Source organism: Lycorma delicatula, chromosome 9 (genome assembly GCF_047948215.1).
Source record: "Lycorma delicatula isolate Av1 chromosome 9, ASM4794821v1, whole genome shotgun sequence".
Lineage (NCBI taxonomy): Eukaryota > Metazoa > Arthropoda > Insecta > Hemiptera > Fulgoridae > Lycorma > Lycorma delicatula.
This window is the reverse complement of record NC_134463.1, coordinates 94,881,662-94,904,087: the sequence shown is the minus strand read 5'-3', so window position 1 is coordinate 94,904,087 and position 22,426 is coordinate 94,881,662. Positions and strand designations below refer to the sequence as shown.

General features: G+C 30.9%; 1 protein-coding gene across 1 annotated transcript in view; it reads left to right on the top strand.

The window, feature by feature from the left end:
* The window catches only part of LOC142330122 (protogenin-like), a 473,346-nt gene that overhangs the window by 429,362 nt on the left and 21,558 nt on the right, over window positions 1-22,426 (top strand). The window contains exons 7-14 of the mRNA XM_075375205.1: window positions 3,799-3,938; window positions 4,710-4,869; window positions 6,775-7,035; window positions 7,637-7,792; window positions 9,562-9,750; window positions 12,639-12,820; window positions 14,065-14,197; window positions 18,431-18,716. Coding sequence (XP_075231320.1) covers window positions 3,799-3,938; window positions 4,710-4,869; window positions 6,775-7,035; window positions 7,637-7,792; window positions 9,562-9,750; window positions 12,639-12,820; window positions 14,065-14,197; window positions 18,431-18,716 — 1,507 coding nt within the window. The remainder of the gene's footprint in view (window positions 1-3,798; window positions 3,939-4,709; window positions 4,870-6,774; window positions 7,036-7,636; window positions 7,793-9,561; window positions 9,751-12,638; window positions 12,821-14,064; window positions 14,198-18,430; window positions 18,717-22,426) is intronic.

The following is a 22,426-nucleotide window of genomic DNA, read 5'->3' as shown; positions in this document are numbered from 1 at the left end:
ACTGGGCATGACACAAAATTCCAGTACCTGACTCTTCTTAAAGCTTATACTGTTTTTATTTATTGCATATTTCAACAGTCAGTACTTCTGCCAAAATAATTAATTTTTTCTATTTCTAACTTGTCTTCCTCAGTATATTTAGAACTATCAACTGTCCTAAACATGCTCTCTGAAACCCAACTTAACATTTTTTATGAATATTTATTTAGTGTTTTATTAACAGAATTGATTGTCAAAACAGTTTCATGATTGTTGATAATTAATCTGATTTCAATCACTCTCAAATACTAGTATCATCACTTTCAGCATATCTCATTAGGCAAATAATATCAAATCATGTGAATCTTAAATGACTGATTTTTTCCACCATATATTAATGTCATAGTTTTTCCAGTGGAGAGATTTAATACTCTTTCAAATAAGCTGTAAAACAAAGAGGCTGACAATGGGTCACTTTGTTGTACTATGTATATTAGAGTAAGGCCACCTGTCCATCATTACCTTTGTTTTACTATCTCTGAATCACTGTAATAATGTTTATGAATTTTTTACTAACATTCTCATCTTCTAATGGATTGAACATAACTCCATTTCAGTACAGCTTTTCTATAATCAACAAGAACCATAACCAGTCTTATCTGATGTCTATCTAAATCTTCTATAATTCAATATTGAGTTAATTTTATTAATATCTTATGTACAGTTGACATGAGGCTAATAGGATAATAATTGAATAATTTATTCTATGAATCTTTAACGATATAGCTAATGTATTTTCATTGCAATACCATTGCTACCTGGTGCTTTATTGTTAGACCCAGGAAAAGCTCAGGCTTAGATGGGATACCAGGGGTTGGTGTCCATGGAGTTTTCATATACCATCCTCAACTGCTTCAACAGTGCGTGCATGCGCGGAGTCTTCCTGGAGTGTTGGAGGGCGACCAGGTTGGTGTTGATACTGAACTCTGGGAGGGACATAGATGCCCCTGGAGCGTTTAGTTCAATCTGTCTTCTCAGCACGTTCAGGAAAATGCACGAACAGGTCATTGAGAGGTGTTTGAGGACCAGATCAAGTGCCTAAGGGGATTATCCCCCCAGTAGTATGATTTTTGGAAGAAGATGTCTGCAATCCATGCTGTCAAGATACGTGATGTGCTTTGTGAATGAGGCAGCGCAGGAGGCACTCGGAGTACCAGGGAGGTCCCAGTGCTGGTAGGATGATCGCTTGTGATCATCTTTTTCTGTTCCGTGGCTCCATTGCGTGCTTGCCGCTGGACTCTTTCTTCCTTTTGTCATTTATATTTGCTGTGATTATGATTATGATCTACGGTTATGTATTAAGCGTGTAGGATAGTATTAGATATTAATTGTGTATTAATAGTGTAGGATAGGAATGGGGATGAGTAGCCCTTCTGAGGGGGGACGTCTTGGCTGCCCAGAAGAGGTAGTCGGTAGTTTGTGATCCAGGGAGAACCCTGGTGGGTGGCCTCTGGATTGGGGCAGGCTGCTGCCATGACACCCTGAGGCGACCGATTTATGTCTAATCGGTGGGGCCTTGGGGATGTTAAAAAAAAGTATAAAAAACCAATTAGGTAAGATGAAATAACACATATGATTCTATGCAATACACATATGCTTGAAGAAAATGTTAAATGTGTCAGGGAGTCATTCCTGTGTAATCCTAAAAAATCGATTAGAAGGCCACCCGCAAGCTATAATGCTGTATTAGCACCCTTATTACTGAATTCTAGCTTTTGCTTTACAGTTTTCCATCTCTTTAAGAGCCTCGAATTCTCTTAAGGAACCTCTTGTTCCTTCTACAATTTTCCACATTTTGCTATTTTTGGGTTGTCTGCAAAATATGTTGTTAGTAATACTTTCTAATTTATCATACTGTACTTACATACTTTCTTCAGTCATAGCTCAATTAGGGGTTATTTCTGTAAGGCTCAAAGTAAGTTAGACAATGTTTTCAATATCAAGTGTGACATTATTATTCATGTTAGGCAGATTTTAATTTGAAAAAATTATTTTGATGACTTTATAATAGTCTTTGATTCAGTTTTTTGTTTTTATTTGGTATAATGATTATTTCATTTTTGTAAATGTCATTAGGACTTAAAAATAATCTGTTTTTTCTTGCAAACTTCTTTAAGATAGTGTTTGTAATATACAGCCCATTTTCATTATCAAATTTTGCTTGCATTTCTTACACTATATCTGTAATTACAGATAACAGTTTCATAGTTTGGCTTTTACCCGCTTGATTGTTAAAATCATGCATTACTATTTGTTGACTTTTAAAATTGCAGTTTAAGATTGATTAAAGTTCTGTTTATCTTGAAATTAAAAAATCTTAGTTTTTATAAGCTAGATATGTTTTTTGGATTTTTCATCAGTAAAATTCAATCTGAGTTTATTAGCTCAAACCTTACAGAAAAAAAAAAAAACTAGCTGTAACATTACTTATATTGCAAAATATGTAATGTTTTAGTGATTAATTATAAATAAATAGAAGTTAAATTGATTCACAATTGTTACATTAATTTTTGAGATTTAAACAATTTTTTCAGTCGGTGAGTTAAATATCACAGGTCTGATGAAAGCATATAAGTAGACTTCAGAAAATGTTTATGTACGAGGCAAAAGGTTCAAAAGTAAGGGCTGATGAATTATAAATAACAATTGGCAACACTGATTGGTTCATGCATGTGCAATATCTTTAAGCGATCTGTTGTGTTACTGCCACATTGTCTTCAGTTCATTGTCGTTTGTATTTATTAGACAGTGTGTTAAAATTTGTGACATAACAAATCCCACCAGTTGTGAAGTTTGATCAATGATTAGATTTCTGAACACAAGAGAACATAATGCTGCTGAAATTCATCGTCAATAGTGTGAAACATATGGGCCTACTGCAACGAGTGAAGAAAAGAAGGTGATGGTGTCATGAGTTTAAGGAAGTCTGTTCAAATGTTCATGATGAACAGAAAGTGGCAGGTCTAATGTCTGGAAGACTGATGATCTTGTTAAATGTGTGAATCCAAAAGAAAGAGAAAATCATCGCTTTACAATTAGCGATCTTTCTCTAGAATTTCCAGAAGTTTTAATGATTATATTGTTGAGAATTGTGTCTGACATTCTAGGCTATCCATAAACTGTGTGCGCAATCAGTGCCGAAAATGTTGATGAGTGTTCACAAAGCTCAGAGAATTAAATTTAACATCTACCCATGCTTTTCTTGACCACCTTAATCACAAGTGAGATTGATTTTTTCCAATATCATCACTAGTGACGAGATGTGGATTTCTTAAGCCGATGATAAGATGAAGCAACAATTTGTACCAGTAGCGTCATTCCAGTTCATGGAACATCATCCATCACATCATAAGTTTATTGTGAAATACTTTCTAAACTGTGTTATGCCATTCAAAACCGATGATAGGGAATGCTGAAATCAGGAGTTGTTCTTCTTCACGACAACACTTGTCCACACATGCTGCATGCTCAACAGAAACATTTCAAAAATTTGGATTGGGGATTTTTTAACAGTCCTGATCTCTCACCCAGTGGCTAGGCTACCTTCTCAACTATCTTCATTTTGTTACTGATCAGACTTTAATTTTGAATTTGAACTGTCCTTCAGAGTTTGATATATGTTTTATAGCCAAAAAAAAATATATAGAATGTATTGTATGCAATACGACAGAATTTTTATCTGAAACTGCTGTAGTAATAGCCTGTATCTACATTTTCCTATAATCTAGTACTATACTGTATTTCATTTATTACTTTCAGATCAATCAAAGGAAATAGTGTCAGAAGGAATGAAAGGCATGAATGTATTAACATTACATAATGTAACGGAACAGCATGCAGGACCATACTCATGTGTTGCTTTGCAATCCAACAAAAAGCAAGCACTCTCCATAACTAAGGTTTGTAATCAGTATATATTTTACATTTTCGAGTATAGGCCAAACTTTGTAAGAACAAAACAAATTTATTTTACAATATTACTAAATTATTAAAATAACATGTTGATGATAATATTTGGGATGATTAAGAACTTTTGATTATATTAAAATATATATAATTGTATTAAATATTAAAATTTACATGAATTCAACTTTTAAACAGTTTAATTATTAAGCTATATAAATTTTGTTAGTGAATATTTCCTTCAAAAGATAAAAGTAGATATAAACATGTGGTATATTGATTAATCTAATTTTAAAATTTCAAACTTAACTTTGTGATTTACTTGCTCCTTCCACTTTTCACTGTAGTAGTTCTTCAAATGTGTAATAATAATGTTGGACTTTGTATTGTATTAAAAAATTATATTTCTTTTCTAGTTCATATTGTTTTATATTTATTGTTTGATTAAATATTAAGTTATAGATATTTTTTCCCTAAAGGTCAAGTCTTCTATAAAGCAATATAGAATTGTTACATTTTTTAACAAATGATAGATTCTTTAGTAAGGGGATTCTAGTTTGTGCAAAACTTAGAATGATAAATGACGTCATAAATGTATGTTTACTACGATGGTCATTCCTTTCAGTTTGTAAATGTTGACACATTCTTATCAAAGTTTTTAGTCTGCAATTTTTTAACAGATTAATTGTTAGTTTTATTGTAAAAGTGATACAAGTTAACATTGATACTTTTTAATGGTTATTGTATGGTATTATTTAATATCTTAGGTCGTGTCTTTGGAAGTATTGTCACCCCCCGTCCTGGTAGTGAAGCCAAAGTCTCAGGTTTATCCTACTGCCAAAACTGTAAGGTTTGAATGCGAGGCCAAAGGAAATCCGCTGCCAGATATTACATGGCTCAAAGATGGAATCAAGCTAAGAATTAATGGTAAAATATTATTAATTACACTTAAAATACTATATAACATATATAATCAACTATAATACTCAGTTTGTTATAATGTAATATAATATCCAAGGTATTATTAGGACTTTAAAACTGAAATATTCCTGAATGGAAATGTGATCTGAATGAAGTGCTGGAACGGCACTCTTGAATCTGTGTTTCTTTTGTTGGAGATTATGATTCTCTGTTTGAATATATTTATTGCTTTATTGCTCATTTCCTTGTTAGTTAAAGAGTTTTTCTTACTAAACAGCCAGCAGTTTTATCCTAGCCTTCCAAGGAAAATTATAAAAGGCAAATTGTGGTGTCAGTTTCTTTACTGGTATTCTTCTGCTTTTTTTTCCACTTTGCTTATACCTTTAACTGTGAAGAGATAAATAATAGCCATTCATTTTTGTAAGTGTTCATACCAATTGTCTCTGTATATCTGTTATTCTGTTGTTGACTGAGGAGATACTAAGATCTCTTTGAATGTAAGTATCTCTTAAAAAGTCTGTCTAGTTCGAAGTAATTTTTTGTAGTTCAAAAATGCGTTTCTGTAGCTGTTATTGTGGTATCACGGTATAGATCTGCAGTTGAGTCATAGAAATTTATAACTGTATTTAGAAAGTTAATATAATTTATAATTAATATTTTAATTTGTTTATACTAGTGAAAACATAGTTCTGTTATTTTTAACAATTATTTTATTTTGTTTATTGAAAAATTTAACTATTATGTTGTGTATACTTAGATTGTAATTTTTGGGAAAAATGCCTCAATTTAAGTTTTTTGTTGTTTATTTACACCCTATCCGATTACTTTATTTTGCACCATACATCTTTTTGTTTTATTTTATTTTTTTATTAAAAAAAAACACTTTGTGAACAAAAAACCTAACATAGCTGTGTAGAATGTCTTGTTGATCAGTATTTTCCTAAAATGCATTTCCTTTTAGAAAATATTGAAATATTAAATAAAGCCCAGCCCATATTTTTGATCTAAAGTAGTAAAACAGTTTTATTTTTGAGATACCAGGTACTTAGCATTAGTCAAATGCAAATGATTTGAATGGCTATATGGCTTTTCAGCTTTTAGATGTGGTAAAAGTGATATAGCTTATGGCATGTCATCAATATGAAATTACTGTTATTCATTATGATACACTAATTTTCTGATGTAGTTCAGCGGAAATACTTGTTAGAGGTATGTGTATTAGAAGTATGAAGTACAGGTAGAAGTATGTGTACCCATCGGGTTGGTCTAGTGGTTAACGCATCTTCCCAAATCAGCTGATTTGGAAAGTCGAGAGTTACAGCGTTCAAGTCCTAGTAAAGCCAGTTATTTTTACACGGATTTGAATACTAGATCGTGGATACCGGTGTTCTTTAGTGGTTGGGTTTCAATTTAACCACACATCTCAGGAATGGTTGAACTGAGAATGTACAAGACTACATTTCATTTACACTCATACATATCATCCTCATTCATCCTCTGAAGAATTATCTAAACGGTAGTTACCAGAGGCTAAACAGGAAAAAAGAGGTAGAAGTATGTGTGTTAGAGGAAATAGCTTAACGCTTCAGGAGGTATATATTAATTTCAACATAAGAGTTATCTAAAAAGGTTGCATGTAATAGTGAGAAGTACTACATGTTTGTAATAGTGGAAACATATATTAATACTGGATAATTATGGGTACTTTTATTTTTGAGTACTTTTAATCTGGGTGTTAATGAGTAATGTTTTAAATAATATTCTTTTTAGAAAGTGCTTTGACACTACACATTCGTATACACAAGATTCATAATCTGAATTTTTTCTAATTTATTATAATTAAAAATATTGAAAATAATCTTTTAATTCTTATTATAGGAAGGGTAAACTTGCGTCATCAAGATGTTAAAGGGAATACAAGTTTAAGACATCAAGAACTTGTTTTAAGTAATACAGTTACTGACGATTCTGGTATATATCAGTGTGTGGCCAATAATAGCGTGGGCACAGTATGGGCAGCAGGTCGTTTGTTTGTGAATGCATCTAGAGATCAGCCTAGCCCCCCGATAAATCCACATTGCCTTGCTCTCAGTGCCTCTACGGTCCATGTTTCATGGGACCAGCCTGCAGACACAGATATAAAGGCCTACACTGTTCATTATCTCCCTACTGGTAAGTGTTATTGTGATATATTAGTTATTACTTATTTCCTGATGCTTTTACATTTTTTAATCTTTAATATGTGTAAATTAGTGTTTATTTCAAAAACTAGTGACTTAGTTTATTTATTGTCAGATTATGGAGAGGTTATTTTCAGGGAGTATGAAAAACAATTGTTTTGAAAAAATATTGAATTTTATTATTATTTTTATGTATTTGATAAATGTAGAAGTACATCTTAGGAGAAAAAATCGATATAAAATTAAAATTTTAGATATGCCTGTAGGCATGAACAGACTGGGAAATATTATTTATTGCGTTAATAATATTATTTATTATTTATTTTGTGTTCAATTGTGTTATAAAAGATCTCATTAAAAATCAGTTCTTACATTGAAAAATCCTACATTTAACAATTTTTATATCAGCTAAATCATGAACTGTGGGTGTGACCATCAATCACATCTTCATTCAGTATGTTTATCACACCCCCCTCTCCAGTTAGTTTGTTTATTGTGATTGTCATTAGTTGTTACAGGAAAACAATTTTTAAATAATTATAAAAATGGTATTTACAATTTTTTTATTTATTTATCAATTTTCTTAATTACAGATGGCGGTGAAGAAATGAGAAAGGTTGCTGTGAATAAAACATTCACTGTTGAAAAACTGTTGCCTTTCACTAATTATACATTTTATGTTCGAGCCTACAGCACAAAATCGGCTAGCGATCAATCTGAAAAAGTTGTTTGTATTACTGGAGAAGGAGGTAATATTATACTTTGTGTGAATACAATAAATCTGTCTAAGATAACAACCCTTTTCAGTGAATTCCCCTATAAACAAAAGGTTGTTGCAGTTTTCGATTACTATTATCGAGCAGTTCCTTTAAAAATGACAACTTGATATTCTTGCATATTCTACAAGTCGTGTTTTTAAAGTGAGATCCATTTGAAATAAAAAAGAAAACTAAAAAATATGAACAAAATGATTGAAGATTTTCCAACTGCCTCGCTGTTTGATTTGCCGTGAATGGCTGGGCATTGTCGTACAAAAACATAATCTTGCAGGATGGCATTACACATTGTTTGTTTTTTTATAGATCTTCTAAGCTTTTTTAATCGCAATATATATATATTGGGACTGCCATAGTTCTGTGATCACTATATTCGACAGGTAAGATGACCTTTTTGTCCCAAAAAACAGCATCCAAAATGGAAAAATACTATATGAACAGTTCTTGTTTGAACCGTTCATCTATCCGACTAACCGTCTTTAGTTTAGGAGATGATTAATACCACCACTGCATTGACTGCTGCTTTGTCTACATTCAAATAAGAAATCAAATTTTCATCTCTGGTTACATAATCAAACAATTCATCAGCTTCATTTTCATAACGCCATGTAAATTCATACACTTCAGCAAAATATTTATCATTGTGTATGTTGGTTAACATCTTTGACAACCATCTGGTACATAATTTTTTTATAGCTGAATTTTTCAGTCTAAACTTCATAAAACAAAGATCATGAAACATCAGAGACAATTGTGGCACTGTGAAGTGCTGGTTTTCTCATATTTTGTCATCATCTTTTTTAATTTAATCATTGACAGTCGGCCAATACATTCTTCATCATGAATGTTCATTTGCCTTCTCAAATGAACAACGACACCACTGTCAGACTTTAGTATCGCTCATAATATTTAGCCCATAAATATCACTAATTTTCATATGAATTTAAGCTGCAGAATTGTTTTTTGTCATAAAAAATCAGATTACTTCTTGTACTTTATACTTGGTGGGATCATAAATTGTAGTAATGATTGTAATTGGATTAATATAAACAACTAACAACAAAATGACTAAACTATTGTTGCTAACAACTGTCTATTGATTGGAATAACTTAGGTTTGCAAACATTATCTGTTTAAATTGCATATATAGGCGGCAGATTCAAAACAGACTTACTTTAAAGGCTCATCTTCTGTATCATACAGGATTATAAAAATTCACTAAAGAAAACTGGATTGAACTTACAGCTTTTAAAATTTACTTATTGCCTTTTATAGGCAATAAATATATAAAAATAAAATAGAATTAGATTAAGTAAGTAATTACAATGATAAAAATGTGATAAATGTTTTAGGTTGAATAATTTAGTACCTAACGAGTAGTATGTTTGTTAATGTCTGTTCAACTTCAGAAAGCTGCAATATTTTTGTAAAATAAATATTAGATTTTGTCTTAAGGGTGTTATTGGGTACTTGACTTTCTAAAAAAAGCACACTCATTTTTTAGTGTTCCCACCTTTCCAGACTGAATAGTATCAAATAAAATTGCCTATAAATAAGTTACTTATATACTATTAAATTTATATACACTTATAGGACTAATCATAACACTTTTTATAAATGTTTTGATTTTTTTATACAAAATTTCAGTGTATGTACCACTGGATCACGTTGGTTTCATCTAAATGATTGCTTAATTAAATTATACAAATTATATATGTATATATTTTTTTTGTTGTGATTAGTGCCAACCGGTGCACCAACTGTAAGTGTTAAGTCTGGTCCGACTTCATTAAGGGTAACATGGATTCCTTTAAACATTAAAGTGTCTCAAGGTTATATTTCTGAATATAAAGTGCAGTGGAGAAGAAAAAATCATCCCTCTATTAATGTTGATACTGTTAAAGGAGATGTTACACAGTATCTCATCACTGGTTTGTACTATTTGATTGAATAATTAATTTATTTTGATAGTTATGTATTTTGATATTTATATACGATTTACATTGCACATTATCTAAATACATGGCATATCCATTCCTCCCTTCTTATCAAATTTTTCAAGGAGATTTTGAGAATTCGCTTTGTCTTACAACTTCTTGAAAATATCTGCAATTTTATGGATTTTATTTGCCAGCAATGTTCTATTTACTGTCTGAACCAAACATTTAAGAAATATTAACTTGGTAAAACATACATTTTTAAAATGTAAAAGAAAGAAGTCATGTAGTTGGTTAAATCTTTCTAAACCAATCATTTTTTTTTACTTTTTATGATGTTGTAGACTTAATTTGTTAACTAAGTTATTTATTTATCTGAATTTTTGTTGATTAACTCTTGATCCTTTCCTTTTAAATATCTAAGTGAAAGATAACATTCTGTAAAATGAAATACCTTTGTTGTTTGTTGTAAGTTTACTTGCAATGGGTACTAACCAACAGAAGCTGATAAACTGTTTTATCAGCTTCTGGAGATAAAATGGTAAAAAGCTGTTCAACTTTATTGAAGTATATTATATTTACTTACAAAAAAATATATATCGTTCATTTGTGTCGTGTTGTTAAAAAGACCAAACGGTTAAATAAATTATAGAAAATCTTTTACCCTAAAGGGTATTCAATGTGTTTTTGTCATATGATAATAACAATTTGAATTAAGTTGGAAGCAATAAATTAAATTTTTAAATACTTAAGTATACCACTATGTTTTTTATAATTAAAAGTCAACTTGAACAACCCAAGTACAGAATTACAAAGTAAATGAAATGACATTTAACTTTTTTTTCCTTTGTTTCAATAGCACTTTTGTGGGATCCTGCATCATCAGTTGTATATAAATTATATAAAATTTCATATCAAACATTACAATTTTTTTTTTTGTAGAATAAAAAAAAATTAAAATATTAAAATTACTATCATATATACAAAACATGAAGTCAATTAAATAAAATAACTACATACATATATTTAAATTTGACATCAATTAAGAATTAAAAATTAAAAAAAAAAAATTAGAAAATTTATTCCATGTAACCTGACCAGCGTTAAATTACTCAGTGTAAAAAATGTATTTAAAAATAATTAAATTATTTTTAATGAACGATCAATGCACATATTTTGCAGCAAAAATGTGTTGAACAGTACACACATCTGCAGTTTAGAGAGGCTTTAGTGGAAGCAATTGTTGAAAAATATTTTATAGCCAAACCGAAAACAGGAAGACTATCACTAGAAGAGGATCCTCTGAGGTTGAAGTAAAGGCACTTTTCAAAGTACACACCCACAAACAGAAAGAGAGCAAATGCTTCAAGAAGATGTATAGTGTGTTCACATAATAAAAAGTGTAAAGAATCAAGATACCAGTGTATGGAGTGATGTTGGGCTGTGTGTAGCTCCATGTTTTAAAATATTTCATACACTAAAAAACTATTAAAAACTATCAAGGTAGAATAAAACTTTTAGTAGTAAAGACAGTAATTCCAGTTACAGTGTAAAATATAATTAAGTGATATTTATTGGCAATATGAAAACATCATTAATCATTAATATTTTTAAGGTAGGTTAGGTAATTAGGGTTTTGTAAATGTAATAAAATATGTTTTGTATGAAAAATTACTATTTATTGTTTATATATTAGGCCATTATTAGTCAAAAAAAAGTAAAAAAAAAAAAAACTGATGAAGATAGCATTGTTTTAAGTGAAAATACACACCTGGTAAGGGGTACTGGTCGGTGAAGAGGGGAAGTGGTTTCCAAAGGCATGATGTAACTCATAAAAATTAATTAAATAATTAAAAATAAATTAATTTAAAAGTGCACTATAACAGAAATTAGGCTTATTTTGTGGCAATTTTCAGTAGAAATTAAGGGTGTCAATGACCCCCCTCTGCCCTCCTCTTCAGATCACTCAACTGTTTAGCTATAAGAATATAAGCCAAAAAAAGTGAATATATTATATTAATTTATTATAAAAAAAGTGTTATATCTAATTTATTGCATCACATTTTCGCAATAACCTTGTACAAATTTTTCAATTTGCAATTTACAATAAACTCCTTACATAATGTAAAAAAATGAAGATTATTTTCTGATTGAGTGGTTAAAAAGTATGTAAGAATCAATTATCAAAAACTAAAAAACACAACCATCGCAGTCTTGTGTAGTAGTACATATTTTTTTTATATTTTTTGTCTATGGAACCGTAGATAATGTTTTTATTTAAAAATTTTATTTTTAGTGAAAAATTTACCCACAGTTTTCAGATATATAAAACTATTATAAAAATAATTAAAAAAAAAAAATCAACATACGTTGAATAAAAAAAATTTCTTAATACTTAAGAGAATAACATACATTTTGTGAAAGAGAACATTAAAATATTCAAAAAGTAAATACTAGTGTTTGCAGTGTAAAGGTTGACAAATAAAACATAGGTATAAATTAATTAGTAAAGATAATTTTATGTAATTGTATAATTATTAAACGTTTTTGTTAATAAGTTACTGCTTGTGGTACATATTGTTATTCTAAATAAATTGTATCAGCAGTTGTAAAAAGTAAGAGTTTACCTGAGTCTGTATATTGACAGATTGTTCAGTGACGTGTGATAATATTACACTACTCAAAAGAGTAGATTATCTCTACAAAACAGATAATCACTACTCATAGTAACTGAAAGCAAACATTTCTTCTACAACTTACAAAACATAATATAATTTAAATTCCCCAACTTACGTATCTGTATTTATCTGACCTATATTTTTCCGTAATTATAAATTTTTGTCTGTACCGTAAAATCTCTTCTTTTTTTATACTGTGTACAGGATTGCTGCCTAATAAGAAATATGAAGTACGGGTTTTGGGTGCTACTGATCAAGGATGGCCCGATATACCAGATGAACAGTTGCCTTGGGTTCTTACTGAGACTTCATCATTAAAACTTGACACTCCTTTATTGTCTCAACCTGTTTTGCAGTTAGTGGTTATTAATGCTACAACTATTCAGGTAACTTATTTTTTATTTTTTTATTTATGAGTATATTATGGTGTTTATAAGAATTGTGTTTATATTTATCTAGTAAATATTTTTTTCATATTTTTGTATTATTTTTTACAAAGTCTTTTTAATGAAAATTTCTATATTTTCTTACCATAAGAAAAAAATGATAGCTATTGTGAAAAAGTAGACATTTTTTCATAAAATTCAAGAAAACAGCAGCATAAGTTTGATGCATTTGTATTTAACCTTTTGCTTTTTTTCTTTTTGTAAAAGCATTTTGGGTAGTATGTTGTAATAATTATAATTATAATGCATGTTATTACATACACATTGTAATATAATTTATTCTTTATAATGAATAACAATGTGAAGGTTTAAAAAATTTGCAGAAGATATTTTTAGATTTGATTTTAAAGATAATTTATTTTCCACTATTCTTCTGTATCTACGATCACTCAAAACAAGTTAAGAATAGAGAAATGTTGAATTTAAATTTACAGATACATAAGTTTTCAGTAACATTGGCTACTTTTTCTGTTGTAGAAGTGAAATATTTTTCAATAGCTTCCTGTGAAATTAAATAAATATTCAAATACGATTTCAAATTGCTGCTTTGTACTCTGAAGTTGATGAAGGTTGTTCTTCACAAAATGTAGTGCTATTGTTTCCTTTGAATTGAACTACACTTTGTAAAATTATCACTTACTCATTCATTTTTTAGTCATCCATTTTTTTCAGTTAGTAAAATTTAAATTTTCTCCACATAGAAATATAACTGGAACTTGGTTGCAACAAGCTCTCGTGGTTGTTTGTAACAAATGACACTTTATAATGCTAAGTAAGGAACTTGGTAACTTGATTTTATTTACAATATTTATTGCTGTTACATTTTATGTATTGATTTCAGAAAAAGCCAGTATAATATAGTACATAAATTAGCAACCAAACTTTGAAAATGAGTATGCATGATGATAATAGTATGTTCAAATACCTAGATCATTGTTGTGCATATGCAACATCATTATTTAAAATGCTAATCATTTATTTAAGTGTTATATTTATTAATACTTTTATATTTTTTAGAAAATTTGATATTCCACTATTGTGGTTTTTATTTTTTAAGTTAATATCAATTTAGTTGATTAATTTTATTGTAAGTTTTCAATAAAATAGTGTAATTATCTCTTTGATAGTTAATAGTAATAGTGTGTTTTTTGATTACTTTATTAACTTTTATAATTTTTTTTTAGGCAAAATGGAATTTGGAGCCTGTTTCTAAACAATTAGATGGCTTTCGATTGTCTTACAGAAAACAGAATGGTGAAATGATTGGACCGATTGCCTTGCTACCTAATGCAACTGAATATATTTTATATAAATTAGGTAAATTTGGTTAATTGAAGTTTTACGTAATTTTTGTTGTTTTAACAAAAATAAAGTATAATAAATATAAGTATTGCTGATAGGCTCAAAATGAAGGGTGCTTGTTCCTCCACCTTCTTTTTCTATACCAACCTCTGGTGCTTTCTTACTGAATTATTATTAAAAAGTAAGAAAGGATTTATTTTGAAGAGAGTAATTCTTCTTTATTACAGTCCTACCATAACCAAAAAGCCGTTATATTGAGCAATCTGGTCGGGAGAAGTTTTATTCAAGGAATCTTCAAGGCAAATCAGCGAGACCATCTTTTATTGATAAAAGTTTGTTTACGAATTGTTTGCTTTTTGTGATGTTTTCTCTAGAAATTAGGTTTTATTAAAAAAAATCCATCAGCAATACTTAACTGGACTTACTTCTGAAGAAGCTTAATTAAAATCCTATTTATGGGGTGTTACCCAAAAGTTCGGGGAATTTTACCATAAAAATAAAATAGCTTACCATAACTTATAATTTCCACTGTCTCCTTCAAAGTAATCCCTTTGGGCATTGATACAGTGAACCCAGTATTTTTCGCATGATTCCATGCATCCCTGGAAGTCTGCAGGTGTAAGTGTTCGAAGCAGGTTCTGCGTTTCTTCCTGAATCTCATAAATTGTGTTTAAACAACGGCCTTTCAATTGAAATTTTATTTTTGGAAAGAGAAAAAAGTTGCACGGGGTAAGGTCAGGCAAATAGGGTGGGTGGGGAATCACTACTGTCTTTTTGGAGGCTAGTGATGTGTGCGTGGGCACGTTGTCATGGTGCAGAACCCAGCTGTTGTTACCCCACAATCTGAGCGTTTGCGCCTAATGCTTTCACATAACCGCTTCAAAACTTCACAATAGAACATCCCTTTGACAGTTTGACCAAGAGGAACAAATTCCTTATGGATAATGCCTTTGATGTCGAAAAAAAACGATCATCATGGACTTGACGTTGCTGCAAACTTGGCATGCTTTTTTTAGCCGCGGTGAACTTGGCGACTTTCACTGCGACGACTGCTGCTTAGTTTCAGGGTCATACCTGTACACCCATGTCTCATCGATTATGATGTTGGAAATGAAGTTAGGGTCATATCTTGCTGAATTTTTCAATTCACTACAGACAGCTACGCGATTTTGTTCCTGGTCGTTGTTCAACAGTCTCGGTACGAATTTTGCAGCAATGCGTCTCATGTTCAAATTGTCTGACAAGATGCGTTGCACGGACCCATATGACATTTGTGTTCGATTGCACAGACATCGTGGATTGTTTGTCTACAATCTACAACAATAGCCTCGCACTTTTGCGATGTTTTCCGGTGTTGCGCTTGTTTATGGTCTTCCTGAACACTCATTGTCATCGACTGTCGTTCGTCCATCTTTGAATCGTTTCTACCGCAAGAAAGTTTTAATTTTACTCATAGTATTGTCACCAAATGCTTTCACAAGCATGTGATGGGTTTCTGCACCTGTTTTTTTAAGCATGAAGCAAAATTTGATGCAGGTTCTTTGCTCTTTAAAATCTCCATTTAGAACTTCGCTGAAGCAGTAAAACACAACGTTACACAACCGCACGAAAGTCAACAATGCAGCCTCTCACCGTCACAGCTGTTGGAACACTGATTCACAAAGAGTACTGTTAGCCACATCTAGCGGCAGCAGGTCATACCAGCAATGGTTTGTACATGAAATTCAAATTCCCCGAACTTTTGGATAGCACCTCGTATCTTTGTCAAAGTAGTTCTTGAGTGTTAAGAATTTGAAAAATAAATACTGTGTAAATTACTCTGATATTTTTTATTTAACTTAGTTATTCTTATAGAAATTTGAGTAATATAATAACTTATTTTTGTTAAATCGTATTAGGTTTTTTTTGTTATATGTATTGTGTACAAATAATGCCTTAAAATTTTATATATTGTATTATTTTTATTTATAAATTTTATAAGTTTATTGTTTTATAAATAACCGCATCTGTATTTTAATATCAAGATGGGAAGAACATTTAAATAAAATGTTAGTTGTGTCAAGTATTACAGTTTAGTAAAGAGATCCTACAATGAATGCTCTCTCTTGTATAAAATGAAATGCAGTTAATTTTTTTATAGAATTTAGGATAAATTTTTATCTTGTGTTTTATTTGTGGATTATAGTAATTTAATTTATTTAAATATTAGCAGTTTTCGTTATAAATACTTATGTAATTACTATAATATTATGCATTAGATTGTTGTAAATTTGAGGTTGTAGTTTATTGTTAAATCAATACATCAAAGAATAAACACCAGTGTGCATAGCATTTGTATTAAAGAGATACTTTGAGTTTGTGAAAAAGGTAAGACTGCTCGTGTAGTAATGTTTCTCTTGATTTTTGCACAATTTTATTTTCCTGGCTAATATCGCTAGATATTAAAGGAAAAAGTTTGGTGATCATGTCAAAAATGGGGCATCAAGGTTTTTACAAATCTTTAAGTTTTAGGGTCCAACTATTTCATCTAGACCAAAATTATTTATGTACATGTGTCACACTGCTTTTAACTTTATATCTCAGGATTGGCTAAACCGATTTTCTTCAAAGTTGGCTCAAATATTTTTATGTATCGAACATCGATCATAATAACTTTTTTCAAAATTCATTTAAGGTGCAGGAGGATATTGCAAAAAAAAACAATTTTGATTTTCTTCAAAGGCATTTTAGCGAAACTTGAGTAGAGCAGATTTGTTATCTACAATGTACATATAAATAATAAAAAAAATGTTTTTTTTTAAATATCAACCCCCTACCCTTATATTGAAATATATTTTTTTTGTTCATTTGCGCTTCAGTTAAAATATTTTTCAAACATTTTTAAAAATATTTATAGGGTTATCAAGAAATATCTGTATTTTTTTTAAATTATTGACCCTGGACCTAAATTGGAGATATATTTTTAAATTCTCTTTTGCTTTATTGAAGGGGGTATTAGATTTACAGAAAACTTTACTTAAGCAAATTTGTTTTTATATAAAAAATAACAAACAAATTTTTTTTTTGAAAAAATTATATTCACCTCAAACCCCGGAGGTTAATCTACAATTGTACTTAATTTCCGCCTACAGTAAAGCACTTTTCATATCTTGTGATCAGCTTCTGCATTCCAGCTTCATGGAAATCTGCTGCTTGAGAAGATAACCAATGCTGAATTGCTGTTTTAATGTCATCATGGTGCTGACTGTTGACGTGCTGCCTTAAACACAGGAACAAGTGGTAATTACAGGGCATCAGGTCAGGATTCACGGTGGGTGTTCAATTTGTTTCCGACCAAGTTACATGATAGGACCTTCAGTGCAATGAGCTGCCTGTGCCCAAGCATTATTTTGAAGCAGCATGGTTCCCCTACTGAGCATGCCACACCTTCTGTTTTGGAAAGTGTGATGCAGTTCAGTCAAAGTCTCAGAATGTCACTGCATTTATCATTTCATCCCAAGTCAGAAAATCAGCAAGCAACGACCCCTGTCTATCCCAAAACACAGCGCACAGATTTTCCAGGTTGACATAGTTTGCTTGAACTTCACTTTCTTGGGAGATGTTGAGTATTTTCTTGCCGTGATTTGTTGTTTTGATACCAATATGATGTGAGACACTGTGTCCTATCACCAGTAACAATTTGACTTAAAAACAAATCGCCTTCATTGTTCAATCTCATCTCATGAGAAAATTCAAAGCACTGGATAGACGTTTGTTTTTATACAACTCGGTCAGTGTTTGCCAATAATCAGTCAGTTAATAATCGGTCAGTTTCATAGAGAACATTTTGTGAAATTAAATGAACAATTAAGTTCATTTTATAGTGATAAAGTCATAAACTGTCTATTCTCACAGACTTTTCCGTTTATTCTTTGTACTAGGACATCAGCAATGACAGACGGTCACCCACTCCATGCCAAATTATCTACATTTGTATAATTTTGTTAAATAGTCAAAGAGAATGTTCATATTGTCTCCTGATCAAGTCATAGTTTCTATAAAACTATAGATATTCATTTTTTTCTGTAAAAAAATGTAGGCATTAATGCATATAATTATGTTGTATTATTATAGTTTTATTATATTTTAGTTATGTGCAATTATATTATTATGTAGTTAATCGTAATATGTAATCCTTTATTAGTTAAACAGCTTCATATTTTTATATTCTACTTTATTATTTATAACTACTTCATTGCTTGTCTACAGAACCTCAAACTTGGTATGAAGTGCTTATCAGTGGCGTCTCAAATAATGTTGAAGGTCAAGTCGGAGTTAGGTCGATTCAAACACTACCACCACTTAGTACCGGTAATCTTGTACCTGCAATACCTCCTCCTACTAATTTATTAGCAGAACCAACGACTCCTACTACAATAAATCTTACTTGGACAACACCTCCTCCTCCCACCAATGTATCATATTATACTCTAAGCTACCACATTGTACAGACTTCACTTCCGCTGGATAACTCTTCAGTCAACTTCATACGCAGGTAATTTTCTTTTTATTTATTAGATAAAAAATATTCTTCTTTTTTTTTGTTTAAAAACATTTGTTAAAATAGTTAATAATCTTAAATTTATCTGTAACTTTCAAGTGCTTTATACATATTAAAAATATAAAGTAGTTTTATGTTAGTTTATTGTTTCATATGCAGTTAAAGTAAATTATTTTGGTAACCAAAGAAATTTTGAAAACCCAAATCTTACATCTTCTGTTTGTCTGATTTCATATCACCTTATGTTTTGAACATAAATTTATTGTATTATGAAAGTACTGGATGAAGATAGATAAATGTTTAGATAGGTATAGGATTTCTTAATTTCAAGACCCTGTAGTACAGTGGCAAAAAAAAAGGTGTAAAGAATAAGTGCTCTATGATAGCACAGCATAGTGGCATAATTCATTAAATATTCATCAGAAAAAGGTTTGTTTTTTATTACTCGTTAATTAATTACCATTTAAAATCTGCTATTAAAACTGGCTAAGATTGCTATTAAAATCTGACTTAAAACTGATTATGCTTAAGATTAATAGTTTTTGACAAGTTGCAAAATTTGTTCAATAATAAGATTTACTATATCTGTAAAGCAGTTGAAAAATCCATTTTGAAAGTGATAAAGTTATTTTTATATAAAATATATTTATAAAGATTGCATGTGAATGATGGTACATCCTAAATACATAATTACAAACTGATCAGTATCCTAGTATCACCAGTATTTTCATTGCAAAACTGTATGCCATTAATAAGGCCTTACGTATAATTACCCCAAAATATTGAGATGTTCTTGTATGCTCAGATTCCATAAGTACCAAACAGGCAGTTAATAACCAGTTTGTGCTTGCTACAACTGACAATGCACCACATTCTTGTGGATTGTATCAGTTAGGCAGCATTTTTAACCTAGGGCCTAACAGACAAACTATTGTAGGGGATAATGAAATGTTTCTATTTTTAGTTTTAAGGTTTCTAAAAGCCGTCCGTTTACATTCAAGTATTTAAATTACTATAGTGAGTTTCAGTTTATGCCAATTGCTGTAAAGCAGTTGGTTATTGTATTACTTTGAGTTATTCAATGTTATATATATATATATCTTTGTTTACTACAAGATACAATGTGTCCGGGCGATGATAACTCAGAAGCATTTTTCGTCCAGGAAAAACAAAAAAAAAAACAATATAGATAGGAGTGGCTTATCCATTTCAGTGAATGATGAATTATTCAGCTGAAGCTTCAAGATAATTGCTAGTTTTAAATTTCCCAGAGCTTTCCTATTTGCTTCTCAGACAGATCTTCATAGAAAGAAATGACTTTCAATTATTGCAGAACTTTGGTCTGTGATAAATAGCAGTCCAGCACAGATTTGTTTGGTTAACATAAGTAAAGGCCATTCTGAACATGGAAAAGATTAATTTGTAAACTCTTCTTTTTTTGTCTTCAGTCATTTGACTAGTTGCAGCTATCAAAGATTTCCTATCTAGTGCCAGTCGTTTCATTTCAGTATACCCCCTACATCCTACATCCCTAACAATTTGTTTTACATATTCCAAACATTGCCTGCCTGCACAATTTTTCCCATATATCCCTTCAGTATCAAAGCAACTTTTCCAGGATGCCTTAAGATGTGGCCTATTAAGTCTGTCTCTTCTTTTAATTATATTTTCCCAAATGCTTCTTTCCTTATCAATTTGCTGCAACACTTCTTCATTTGTCACTTTATCCACCCATCTGATTTTTAACATTCTCCTGTAGCACCACATTTCAAAACCTTCTAATCTTTTCTTCTTGGGTACTCCAATTGCCCAAGTTTCACTTCAATAAAAAGCTACGCTCCAAATATATACTTTCAAAAATGTTTTTCTGATGTTTAAATTAATTTTTGATGTAAGCAAATTATATTTCTGACTGAAAGCTCATTTCACCTTGCTATTTAACATTTTATATTGCTCCTGCTTCATCCATCTTTAGTAATCCTACTTCCCAAATAACAAAATTCTTCTACATCCGTGGTCTTTGTAACCATTATAAATTTTGACCTAAATTAAGCTCACTAGACCTAATTAAATTGGTTAATTTATTTGTATTTTGTACATTTTATTTTATAACTTTCTTAATACATCGATGGATGATTTTTAAATGCAAAAGTTAAATTGAATTATTCAAAGACAGATTGTGGATAATCGTGGTATGATTCATTACATATCACAAATTCTTTCTTAAAATAAAATTTTAAGAATAAAAATACTCCAAAATACTCGTGGAACCAAAATGTCAGTTCTAAATAAAAATATTATGATGGTTGGTGGTCCATCTGAAAAAACCATTAATTTTAATCTTGTGAAGATTAAAATTTAACTCTGTTCAGCCTTGTTTGACGAGGATAATAGCCTGGTAGAAGAGAGTTCATTAAATCTTTAATAAAAAACATACGTTTCGTTGTTCTCCACAACAATCAGGAAGGTGGCTCCCTCCAAAAGGTCTCACCTTTCTTGATAAACAAGGTTATAACAACCTCAAGCAGCGATACCGCGAAAAACATTAGAAAGTTATGAGAAAAATTGATTCTGATTGAAACTTTTAATGATGAAGAGAGTCGATTTATCTTTCATCTCTGTAATATGGATTGTATAAATATCAGTGCAGAATGCCACAAAACTCTAAGTACGAGCTGAGGAGTAATGTTTTGTTGAAACCTTTAGATATGGATATCACTGAATAGTTGATGAGCCAAGATATTGGTGAAGTAAAGTGTATAATGAAACAGCAAAGTGGAACAGAAGAATCGAGACCGTCTCTTATACTGACATTGAATCTTCATGTTCCACCAGAGAAGATTAAAGTGGGTTACCTCTCGGTTCGAGTACGACCATTCATACCCAACCCACTGCGATGTTTCAGATGCCAAGAATATGGTCACACTGCAACTTGCTTGAAAACGGAGATCTGTGCTCGATGTGCTAAAGAAGGCCACAATGACACTAACTGCCAAGAAGATCAAAAATATGTGAACTGCAGTGGTTCATATACAGCCCGCTCCCAAGATTGTCCAACTTTTAAAGAAGAAAAGGCAATTATCAAAATCTCTACTGAGCAGAAGCTATATTTTCCGACTGCACGCAGAGAATATAAAAAGATAATTCTCAAAGAACCTGTTTAAACCAGATGTATCTTTTGCCACCGCAACATTGAAACAAACTCCTACAAATGTAGGTAATCAGCAGAGCGGATCCTGCAATGATTAAAAAACTTGTTCAGATGCTTTCTGACCAAGTTGCTTCACTTACAGCCACTATTTCAGAGCTGACAAAAACGAACAGAAAGTCATTAGCTGCAGGTAGTGAAACCAACAGCGGGATCCTTCTGAAAGCTCCTGTCCCAAAGTTTTACCTATACGGGTAGGAGTGAACACAATTAGCGGTAAGTCATCTAATAAGCTCCCTGTTAAGGGAACCCACACAACCACCCTTTCTGGGATGTCATCTACAACTCTCCATCCTTCAAAATCTCCACCTCATTTACTGGAGGATATAGTTGAGGAACCGCCAGACCCCAGAACATCAGAGTTCTTTAAACTTAGAAGCACGAAAAAGAAAAACCGGATCACTTATAACTAATTTTGTCATACATTTACCTATAATACTGCATCTAAGCACCTTCATTTATGAGCATTATTCAGTGGAACGTTATTGGTCTTCGG